General features: G+C 42.4%; 1 protein-coding gene across 1 annotated transcript in view; it reads right to left on the bottom strand.

Moving 5' to 3' along the window:
- Positions 1-68: 68 nt before the first annotated feature.
- LOC123936224 (transport and Golgi organization protein 1 homolog) overlaps positions 69-12586 on the bottom strand; it is a 101764-nt gene continuing 89246 nt past the window's right edge. Inside the window, exons 9-16 of the mRNA XM_045996893.1 lie at positions 12409-12497; positions 12101-12184; positions 11059-11122; positions 10755-10893; positions 8228-8329; positions 732-792; positions 441-508; positions 69-317 (exon numbers count right to left, since the gene is read on the bottom strand). Coding sequence (XP_045852849.1) covers positions 110-317; positions 441-508; positions 732-792; positions 8228-8329; positions 10755-10893; positions 11059-11122; positions 12101-12184; positions 12409-12497 — 815 coding nt within the window. The 3' untranslated portion in view covers positions 69-109. The remainder of the gene's footprint in view (positions 318-440; positions 509-731; positions 793-8227; positions 8330-10754; positions 10894-11058; positions 11123-12100; positions 12185-12408; positions 12498-12586) is intronic.

The following is a 12586-nucleotide window of genomic DNA, read 5'->3' as shown; positions in this document are numbered from 1 at the left end:
AGATGGGAAGGTGTGGAGTGGCGTGAGCTCCACCTGTCACAGGGGCTAGTGTCCTGCTGCCGGGGGGCATATAAGGAAAGCACCCTCTTGTCACCCCTTCAGACAACCTTCAGGCTTGTGATTCTCTCCAGGACACACAGCGATCACCCACAGCAACGGGAAGGACACCGTGTGGTTTCACAGCAGAAATCAGACTGCTGCATTTCATGTCGTGCTCCCTACCTTGCCACACAGGCTTCTGCAACATAGGCCTTCCCGGCATCGGTTCACGCCTCATGGATCCCCCAGACATCATCTCCCTTTCCATCATGCATAGTCTTGAACACAGAAAAAGAAAGGACATCTCTAAGAATTACAACACCACGTCCTCTCCTAGGCACTAAACAGCAGAGCCGTCACCTCTGCAAACACCCGTAAAAACGCACGTCAAACTCTCACACCTGTATTTCAGGTAGGCGTTCTCCCTGCTCTGCTGCATCATCCTTGTTTCCCAATATCGAGCCTTCATCTGTGGGAGAAAAACACACCCACATTCAGTTGTGCCCGACTGTGCCCCAAACGAAGATGAGGAAAAAGAAAACACTTAGCCAGTTAGCCAGAGCATTCCTCTCCTGAACTGCGATCTGAAAAAAGCCAACACACCCAAAGCCCATGTTCAGGGCTCGAAGGACCACTACCATCACCTGCAGGGGGCGCCAAGGGGTCAGTGTGTCGGACACAACTCAGGTTACCTTGTGATTGAAGGTGAGCTTGGACTCCTGCAGCTGATCTTGCATTTCTTCCACTTGTTGTCTGTGAGGGACAATTGTTTGCATCAGACAAAACCCAACACTGGGTGTGATTTTCAATCATCTGCCCACGTGGCCATCCTCCTCTGATCTGTCCCCTCATACAATGGATCCTGACACAGGAAACACTTTCAGCGGACTATCACTGGACAGTAGGATCAAAGCTATTGTTACAGCCTTTCCTTAATCGTTTTTCTTTGCCTGCAGGTTCAGAATTGACATAATTTCTTTACCTGTTTTCAATCTTTCCCTCAGTTATCAGATGACAAGTGTCTTTGGTCATGAAGCTCTATTCTCCTTTAACTCTGTCCTCGCCATGGTTCCCAGGGTTGCAAAGACCAGCGCCATCAGATGGCACTACCGTGTTTATGGCTAGGACTCATCCGAGGACAAACTGCTTTCCTCAAGATACCACCCCAAGGACACTGCAGTGGAGCCAGTTTCCACAGAGTCAGGCCAACACTGGGGATCAGGACGTGTTTAGTCACATAATTGTTTTGTGCCTTATCTTTCTGTGTCTGTTAATTCTTTCTGGATACATCCTCTGAATTTTGGGGTATATTACTTAATTGAGTCCTCAAAATGTACAAAGATTAAAAATCCAAGGGATGGGAGGAGTTAAGATGGTGGAGAAGTAGCAGGCTGAGATGACATCAGGTAGCAGGGGATGAGCTAGATAGCTTATCAAACCATTCTGAACACCTACAAATCCAACAGGAGATTGAAGAGAAGAAGAGCAACAATTCTAGAAACAGAAAATTGACCGCTTTCTGAAAGGTAGGACCCACGGAGAAGTGAATTCAAAGCGATGGGAGGATAGACCCCGGGGGGAGGGGCCGGCTCCCAGCAAGCGGCAGAGTAACGGAGCACAAAATCAGGACTTTTAAAAGTCTGCTCCACTGAGGGACATCGCTCCAGAGGCTAATCCGGGGTGAAGCCCACGCGGGGACAGCATGGCCCCAGGTCCCGCAGGGTCAAAGAAGGATCGGCGGTGTCTTAGTGTCGCAGAACTCACAGGTATTAGAGTGGGAAAGCTGGCTACAGAGACAGAGCCGAGGAGTGAGCTCTCAAATTGGGGTTACCTTGAACCGTAATCCATGCATGGCACAGGCTTCTGCTCTGTGAGTGGGGTCCCCATAAGATCCGGGAAGACGCCCCCGGAAGAGCTCAGGGATCTAAGGGGTTCGGAGACTCCAGGTGGAGCTGTGTGCCAGAGACAGAGATGCTTGGTCACAGGCTGGGTGAGCTCATAGCGCAGCCAGAGGCCAGGAAGACGGGAGTGGTTGAGTGCTGAGGGTGCACTGGGGAGTGGGGCCCTGAGCTCTCAGCTCCTCCAGCCCATAGATTGGGAGGCCGCCATTTTCATTCCTGTCTTCCGGAACTCTACGGAAAGTTTTCAGAGAACAAAACCTCCTGAAAGCGAACCGGAGCAGATTACTTAGCCTGGCCCCTGGAAAGGGCAGTGCAATTCCGCCTGGGAAAAGACACCTAAGAATCACTACTACAGGCCCCTGCCCCAGAAGATCAACAAGAAATCCAGGCAAGACCGACTTCACTTACTAAGGAGAACAGTGGAATTGCAGAGGAGGAGAAAGCAAAGCACGGAATTCATGGCTTTCTCCCCAAGATACTTTAGTCTTGCAAAGTTATTTTTTTTATTTAATTTTTTTTCTTCTGCTAATTTTTTAAACGTTTACCCTTTCCTCTTATAGCTTCTGAAAACTAGTTTATCTTAAAAATTTACTTTTCATTTAAAAAATATTTATTGAACCTTCATTATTATTATCATATTTTATCCTTCTTTGTATCTAACTTCAGTTTTTGTATACACATAGGGTTTTCCTTCTAGAAAATTTTGGGTACAACTTCTTCTAATGGATCAAAATACACCCTAAATCTACCACCGGTCTTGTTCTAGTCTCCAGCCTGAGCAAATTCTTTCCACTTTCTTTTCTTTATTCTCCAAGCCAACTTATCTATCAACTCCTTTTTTAGAAATTAATTTTTTATCATCTTAATAGTCATATTTCATCTCTTCATTGTGTTTACCCTTACATATGTTTTTCATTCTTTAAAATATTGGGAGGTAATTTCTTCTAAGAGACCAAAATACACCCAAAATTAAGTGAGTGACCCTGTTCTAGTCACCAGTCTAATATGTATATATATTTTTTCTTTTTTATATTTTTTCCTTATTTGTTTTCTTTCTAAATTTTTTTTCCTGAACTTCTTTTTACCCCCTTTCTCGCCCCCCCCCCCCATGATATGGGGTCTCTTCTGATTTGGTTAAAGCACATTTTCCTGGGGTCTTTGCCACACTTTTAGTATTTTATTTGCTCCTTCATATATTCTTATCTGGACAAAATGAGAAGGTGGAAAAACTCACACACATAAAAAAGAACAAGAGGCAGTACTGAAGGCGAGGGACCTAATCAATACGGACATTGGTAATATGTCAGATCTAGAATTCAGAATGATGATTCTCAAGGTTCTAGCTAGGCTCGAACAAGGCATGGGAGATATTAAGGAAACCCTGTCCAGAGAAATAAAAGCCCTTTCTCGAGAAATAAAAAAACTACAATTGAACCATGTTGAAATCAAAAAAGCTATTAAAGAGGTGCAGTCAAAAATGGAGGCTCTTACTGCTAGGATAAATGAGGCAGAAGAAAGAATTAGTGATATAGAAGACCAAATGACAGAGAATAAAGAGGCTGAGCAAAAGAGAGACAAACAACTATGGGACCACAAGGGGAGAATTTGAGAGATATGTGATACCATAAGATGAAACATTAGACTAATTGGGATTCCAGAAGAAGAAGAAAGAGAGAGCAGAGCAGAAGGTATATTGGAGAGAATTATTGCAGATAACTTACCTGATATGGCAAAGGGAACAAGCATCAAAATCCAGGAGGTGAAGAGAACCCCTCTCAAAATCAATAAGAATAGGTCCACACCCCGTCATCTAATAGTAAAATTTACAAGTCTTAGTGACAAAGAAAATCCTGACAGCACCAGGGGACAAGAAGTCTGTAACATACAATGGCAAAAACATTAGATTGGCAGCAGACTTATCCACAGAGACCTGGCAGACCAGAAAGGACTGGCGTGATATATTCAGAGAACTAAATGAGAAAAATATGCAGCCAAGAATACTATATCCAGCTAGGCTATCACTGAAAATAGAAGGAGAGATAAAAAGCTTCCAGGACAAACAAAAACGGAAAGAATTTGCAAACACCAAACCAGCTCTACAAGAAATAATGAAGGGAGTCCTCTAAGCAAAGAGAGAGCCTAAAAGTTGTACATCACAAAGGAACAGAGACAATATACAGTAACAGTCATCTTACAGGCAATACAATGGCACTAAATTAATATGTCTCAATAGTTACCCTGAACGTTAATGGACTAAGTGCCCTAATCAAAAGACACAGGGTATGAGAATGGATAAAAAAACAAAACCCATCAATATGCTGCCTACAAGAAACTCATTTTAGACCCAAAGACACCTCCAGATTTAAAGTGAGGGTGTGGAAAACAATGTACCATGCTAATGGACATCAGAAGAGAGCTGGGGTGGCAATCCTTACATCAGATCAATTAGATTTTAAGCCAAAGACTTAATAAGACTTAATAAGCCAAAGACTTAATAAGAGATGAAGAAGGACACTATATCATACTCAGAGGGTCTTTCCAACAAGAAGATGTAACAATTTAAATATCTATGCCCCTAATGTGGGAGTAGCCAACTATATAAACCAATTAATAACAAAATCAAAGAAACACATTGACAATAATACAATAATAGTAGGGGACTTTAACACTCCCCTCACTGAAATGGACAGCTCATCCAAGCAAAAGATCAACAAGGAAATAAAGGCCTTACATGACACCCTGGACCAGAAGGACATCACAGATGTATTCAGAACATTCCATCCCAAAGCAACAATACACATTCTTCTCTAGTGCAAATACACAACCTAACCCTACACCTAAAGGAGCTGGAGAAAGAACAACAAAGAAAGCCTAAATCCAGCAGGAGAAGAGAAATCATAAAGATCAGAGCAGAAATCAATGAAATACAAACCACAAAAACAATAGAACAATGAAACTAGGAGCTGGTTCTCTGAACAAATTAATAAGGTTGATAAACCCCTGGACAGACCTATCAAAAGGAAAAGAGAAAGGACCCAAATTAATAAAATCACGAATGAAAGAGGAGAGATCACAACCAACACCAAAGAAATACAAACAATTATAAGAATATATTATGAGCAACTGTGCGCCAACAAATTTGACAATCTGGAAGAAATGGGTGCACTGTTAGAGACAATATAAACTACCACAACTGAGCCAGGAAGAAATAGAAAACCCGAACAGACCCATAACCAGTACAGAGATTGAAACAGTCATCAAAAATCCCCAAACAAAAGCCCAGGGCCAGATGGCTTCCCAGGGGAATTTTATCAAACATTTAAAGAAGAATTAATTCCTATTCTCCTGAAACTGTTCCAAAAAACTGAAATGGTAGGAAATTTTCCAAACTCGTTTTATGAGGCATCACCTTGATCCCCAAACCAGACAAGGATCCCAGCAAAAAACAGAATTAGAGACCAATATCCTTGATCAACACAGATGCGAAAATTCTCACCAAAATACTAGCCAATAGGATCCAACAGTATATTAAAACGATTATTCACCACCACCAAGTGGGATTTATTCCAGGGCTGCAAGGTGGTTCAGCATCCGCAAATCAATTAATGTGATCCAATACATTAAGAAAAGAAAGAACAAGAACCACATGATACTCTCAATAGATGCTGGAAAAGCATTTGACAAAGTACAGCATCCCTTCCTGATCAAAACACTTCAAAGTGTCGGGATAGAGGGCACATACCTCAATATTATCAAACCCATCTATGAAAACCCACCGCAAATATCATTCTGAATGGAGAAAAACTGAGAGCTTTTCCGCTAAGGTCAGGAACACGGCAGCAATGTCTGTTATCACCACTGCTATTCAACATAGTACTAGAAGTCCTAGTCTCACAATCAGACAACAAAAAGAAATGAAACGCATCCAAATCGGCAAAATAGAAGTGAAAGTCTCACTCATTGCAGATGATATGATACTATATGTGGAAACCCCAAAAGACTCCACTCCAAATCTTCTAGAACTTGTACAGGAATTCAGTAAAGTGTCAGGATATAAAATCGATGCACATAAATCAGTTGCATTTCTTTACACAACAACAAGACAGAAGGACGAGAAATTAAGGAGTCAATCCCATTTACAATTGCACCCAAACCATAAGATACCTAGCAATACACCTAAGCAAAGAAGCAAAGAAAGTATACTAGGAAAACTCTAAAGTACTCATGAAAGAAATTGAGGAAGACACAAAGAAACGGAAAAATGTTCCATGCTCATGGATGAGAAAAACAAATACTGTGAAAATGTCTGCTAAGTAAAGCAATCTACACATTTAATGCAATCCTTATCAAAATACCATCCATTTTTATCAAAGAAATGGAATAAATAATCTTAAAATTTATATGGAGGGGTGCCTGGGTGGCTCAGTGGGTTAAAGCCTCTGCTTTCGGCTTGGGTCATGACCCCAGGGTCCAGGGATCCAGCCCCACGTCGGGCTCTCTGCTCAGCAGGGAGCCTGCCCCCTCCCGCCTGCCTGTCTACTTATGAGCTCGCTGTCAAATAAATAAATAAAATCTTAAAAAAGTACACTATTACTGAAACATACATCTATCAATAACTGATAACAACTTGATTATATATAATTACTTTTAAAAAAATTTATATGGAACCAGAAAAGACTTCGAATAGCCAAAGGAATATTGAAAAAGAAAGCCAGTTGGTGGCATCACAATTCTGGAATTCAAGCTCTACTACAAAGCTGTCATCATCAAGATACCATGGTTCTGGCACAAAAACAGACACCTGGATCAATGAAAAAGAAGAGAGAGCCCAGAAATAGACCCTCAACTCTATGGTCAACTAGTCTTTGACAAAGCAGGAAAGAATGTCCAATGGAAAAAAGACAGCCTCTTCAACAAATGGTGTTGGGAAAATTGGACAGCCACATGCAGAAAAATGAAACTGGACCACTTCCTTACACCACACATGAAAACTGACAAAATGGATGAAGGACCTCAGTGTGAGAAAGGAATCCATCAAAATCCTAGAGAGTACAGGCAGCAACCTCTTCGACCTCAACCACAGCAATTTTTCCTAGAAACATTGCCAAAGGCAAGGAAAGCAAGGGCAAAAATGAACTGTTGGAACTTCATCAAGATCAAAAGCTTTTGCACATCAAAGGAAACAGTTAACAAAGCCAAAAGACAACTGACAGAATGGGAGTAGATATTTGCAAACGACATATCAGATAAAGGGCTAGTATCCAAAATCTATAAAGAGTTTAGCAAACTCAACACCCAAAGAACAGATAATGCAACCAAGAAATGGGCAGAGGACATGAACAGACATTTCTGCAAAGACATCCAGATGGCTAGCAGACACATGAAAAACAGGTCCACATCACTCAGCATCAGGGAAATACAAATCAAAACCACAATGAGATACCCCCTCACACCAGGCAGAATGGCTAAAATTAACAAGTCAGGAAATGGCAGATGCTGGCGAGGATGTGGAGAAAGGGGAACCCTCCTACACTGTTGGTGGGAATGCAAGCTGGTGCAACCACTCTGAAAAACAGCATGGAGGTTCCTCAAAAAGCTGAAAATAGAGCGACCCTATGACCCAGCAATTGCACTACCGGGTATTTACCCTAATGATACAAACATAGTGATCTGAAGGGGCACGTGCACCCCAATGTTTATAGCAGCAATGTCCACAATAACCAAACTATGGAAAGAACCGAGATGTCCATCAACAGATGAATGGATAAAAAAGATGTGAGATATATATATATACATATATATATATCTCGGGATACTATGAAGCCATCAAAAGAAATGAACCTTGCCATTTGTGACGATGTGGATGGAACTAGAGAGTATTATGGTTAGCGAAATAAGTCGATGGGAGAAAGACAACTATCATATGATCTCCCTGATATGAGGAAGTGGAGATGCAACATTCGGGGTTTGGGGGGTAGGAAAAGAATAAATGAAACAAGAAGGGATAAGGAGGGAGACAAATCATAAGAGACTCTTAATGTCACAAAACAAACTGAGAGTTGCCGGGGGGAGGGGTGTAGGGAGAGGTTGGTGGGATATGGACATTGGGGAGCGTATGTGCTATGGTGAGTGCTGTGATGTGAGTAAGCCTGGCGATCCACAGACCTGTGCCCCTGGGGGCTAATAATACATTATCTGTTTATAAAAAAATTTAAAAATTAAAAAAACAAAACAAAAACAAAGGAACAGGTTTTTCAGGAGCCACTATATGTAGTGTCTGAACTTACCTGTACTTGTCTATTTCTTCTTTGGCTACTTTCAGATTTTCATCGGCCGCTGACAGCTCATTCTTGGCTGCATTCAGTTCATAAAGTGTCTCTTCTAGTTTCCTAAGATGGGAAAGGTATATACATTGTCCAGTAGCCAAGGTCCTGAATTTCTGCCATTTATCCTCCCAGCACACTTGTTGGCCTATGTTGGAATGTCTCCACTAAAAGCACAGATTGACAACACAACAGGGAAATGAATGAAGGCCCCATTTAGGGTTAAAGAAAAACCGAACTCTGGTTGCTGGCCAAGCTCCATGCAATCGGGGCTGTCTTTATACTTCTCTACTTTAATTCACTCACCATGTCATCAAATAACATTGCACTTTGTGCCTTCTTGGAGTATGTCTTTGGTTTGAGATGGTGAAGGCTCATTTCAATTCAAAGTGAAAAGCCAAGCCTGACAAGCTACACTCATTAGGATGAAGCACGGGCCCCAGCATTAGTCTCACCTCCGTGGGGAGCCCTGATCCTCAGACAAAGGCTGGGCCCCACACAGTCAGTCAGCCCAAGGAACCTTCCAGAATATGGCTTCACTGGCATGGAAACTCACTCCCACACATCTCTAGGCTTTAGAAGTACAACCCCTGGCCCCACATGAAAGATCCTCGTGTAGGAAAAGGCCAATCTTAGTGCCGAAAATATGTCCTCTAATAATCCATGTGAACTGTCACATACACAGGGAACATACTTCAGATGCAAAACTGTCAGCTCCATTGAGACAACCTTCTTCTTCTTTTTTTTTTTTTTACAGATTTTATTTATTTATTTGACAGAGAGAGATCACAAGTAGGCAGAGAGGCAATCAGGGACAGAGGGGAAGCAGGCTCCCCGCTGAGCAGAGAACCCAAAGCAGGGATGGATCCCAGGACCCTGGGACCATGACCTGAGATGAAAGCAGAGGCTCTAACCTACTGAGCCACCCAGGTGCCCCGAGTCAATCTTCTTGAACAAGACCAAGTTCATGGATGGCGAAGGCAGCAAACAGCAATGCTTAGAAAGGTTGGTTTGCTGTGCCGCCCTTGACTCTTTTGTTCATGGTGTTGATACACAGGTTTCAACTGGACACTTGTCAAGAATCTCATGCAGAAAGACTCAGAAACAGACAAAAGCTCTAGAAAGAGAAGGACATGAGCATCTGCTTCTGGTCTCTCAACTACCCTTCAGCAAATGTCTTCTGGAGCGGCAGTCAATGTGTGGCTGAGGGATGTGGTGTTGAAGAGAGAAAGGTGGTCAGGACACTGGACCTGCCCCAAGAAGAACCTACCAATGAACACAACCCAGGTGCCTGTGAAAGAGAGCGACCCCCATCCCTGGAGTCGGAAGGAATAACAAAAACCTGAGTCTGCAGGGAAGACAGGGAATTTCAACATGAATGAGGGACTCCAACATCCTGATTTCCTGAGAAACAAAAGGAAACACTGGATAAGAGAGCGAACTTGTAGTGAATGCACCCAATTTCTGAAGAGCACATGAAGAAACACGAGAACCAGATGGAGAAGAAGGAAGCACAGGAGAAAGAAAGCCTGGAAGTGGGAGCCAATCTCCCCAGGACACATCAGTGAATTCTGGAACAGGCGAGTGAATACACAGTAAATGAACAAGTAACCTTTTGGTGACAGGTTGGAATGCAACAAGTGAAGTTCCAGTCCAGCCAGCAAAGATGAGACTTAGTGAAACTGCAGGCTTTGGTTGGGATCCGGGAGAGTTACACCTAGAAAATCATGTGGAGGGGCACCAAGATGGCTCAGTCATTAAGTATATGCTTAAAAGTATTTGGTTCAGGTCATGATCCCAGGGTCCTGCAATAGAGCCCAACACTGGACTCCCTGTTCGGCAGGAAGCCTGCTTCTCCCTCTCCCACTCCCCCTGCTTGTGTTCTCTCTCTTGCAGTGCCTCTCTCTGTCAAATAGATAAATAAAATCTCTTTTAAAAAAAGAAGAAAGAGAAAATCAGGTGGACAGGGAATACGCTGGCCTTCTTAGGGATTCGCCTTGAGTGAATGATCTCAGTTGTACACCAGATGAAGGGACCCAGTATTATTGGAGGCCCAGCCCACTTTCCACAAAGAAACTTTCCCTGTTTCTGCAGGAAGAGAATTCCATTTTTCTCTCCACATTCTGGACCCAAGTCTCATGCTGAACAAGAAATGGACCTGATGCAGGAGTGGTAAGAGCACATGATGAGAGTGAAACTGAAAAGACAATGCAGACTGACCCAGAGGGGATCCAGGTATCAATGTGATTAATGTTGGTACCTTTCCCCTTCTACTCCAACGAATCACACAACAACGTGGGGCAAGTCGTTAGAACAGAAAGGAAAATGCAGGTTACACAAATCAAGATCGGAAGGGCAGGCACAATTCTACAGCACGCATTTGGCAAAAGTACTCTAAGATCCAATTACAGAAGATCCAAATACAGTTCTCTAGACTTGCCGCCACGTAAATTCATACAATGGTATCTGGGACAACACAGCAGTAGCTTACTCTTCTGCAGTCAGTTTTCGTCTTTCAGAGAATTCCACCACCACATCCAATTTCTTCTTTAGCAGGATAAGTTCTGCTTCTTTAGCTGTTTTCTGAGAACTCAGGGCATTACACCGGCCTTCCAGGAACTTTTTACTTTCTGTAAAGGATGAGTTTGCTTTTGTGTGTTTGTGCCATGACCTGAGAACTTGGTTTTGATGAGGAAAGGAGAAGGGCAAGACTGTGAAGGCAGGAAGGCATCTTTCCCTGCCCGAGGCAAACTCATGGTCACCATATGGAGATTTCTTCCCCCAAAACAACATACCTTTCAGTTCGTGGTTTTTGGATGTCAAGGCTCTCAGCTCTTGATCCCCCAATTCATCTTGGGCCTTTAAAACAGATTTGAGAAAAGACATATGAGGGCACCTAACAGGACAGGCTCATGGAGGGCAACAAAGAAAGCCCTTGAGGCATAAATGGAATAAGGAGAAAGTAAGGAAACTAGTTCATGTCAAAAAACACACAAATGGCTTTCTTAGTGGAACAGATATAAAATAATCTTCTACTATACAATTGGGCTTGCTATCGCCCTTCATCGCTCATGTATTTTGTGGGATTTTCTACATAACTTGGAGGGCAGCGCTAAATGATGTGATGAGGACCCAGCTGTGAAATAAACCATACTTCCTAGACCTTGAAATAGCAAACCTCATCGGGGTGGTCGTAAGTGAAATCACAGCTCACTGCTCTGTAGGAGTTGCAGTTCCTGGACGCCCACGCTCTACTGCGTAAACAGCACAGGAGCACGCTGCACTCACCTCACCCAATAAACGAAAAGCCTCCCAAGCCACATTATAGGACAACTAACACCTAACTCTTACCACATCCACATTCTGGATATTCTTTTCTCTCTCAGCTTGAAAGAGAGCCTGTTTACACTGAAGCCTGTCCTTCAAATGTTCATTAATCTCTTCCACCTTTTTGATGTTCTCCTTCAAGAAAATATATTGAAATATATATATATATCTATTGAATGAGTAGCAATGATTCATTGCTTTGGACACCTGGGTTGCACCTGGGTGGCCCAGTCTGTGGAGTGTCTGACTCCTGCTTCCGTTTGCCTCAAGTCCTGATCTCAGGGCCATGGGATTGATTCCTGCATCAGGCGACACACTCAGCACAGTGTCTGCTTAGCATTCTGTCTCTCTCTCCTTCAGACCCCCTCCCCTCACTCTATCCTTCTCTCAAAGCAATCAATCTTAGAAATTAATAATAATAATAATAATAAATAATAATAATAATAATAATATTTCATTACCTTTACTTCTGTTTTTAGAACACAATTCAGGCAAAGAAAGGATTCTTACTTTCAATTTATGTACTTCAGCAAGGGAAAGCTTATGTTCTCTCTTAGTTTCTGATTGCTTCTTTGCTTCTTTTGCTTTCCTGACCTATAAAACATATGAAAAAGGAATCAGAATTCCAAAATAGCATGTTGGAGAAATCTATCTTTGTGACTCCTTTCACAAAGACAGAGGCAGTGCGCTACATTTGTGAAGCTTCTCTTACTCAAGGACCGCTTCTGGATCGCACAAAATAGATTAATAGAATGAACTACCAGAGGGGGAAGTAACCAAAATGAAATCACAAAAAATATTTGAAAGGGCACACATACCTTCTCCTCCCAACACGCTATTTTTTTTTCAAGGTCCCTGTTTTCCTTTTTAAAGTCATCAATCTTCTTCTTTATTTGGTCTAAAGTAACTGAAAGGAGAAAAAAGAATTTTAAGATAATTAGCAAAAACAGTGACATTGAATAAACCCACTGTGTTAGCACCAGAGAGCATTCTCTG

The sequence above is a fragment of the Meles meles genome, unplaced genomic scaffold, assembly GCF_922984935.1.
Source record: "Meles meles unplaced genomic scaffold, mMelMel3.1 paternal haplotype, whole genome shotgun sequence".
NCBI lineage: Eukaryota > Metazoa > Chordata > Mammalia > Carnivora > Mustelidae > Meles > Meles meles.
The sequence above is the reverse complement of the archived record's forward strand: the minus strand, read 5'-3'. Positions and strand labels throughout refer to the sequence as shown.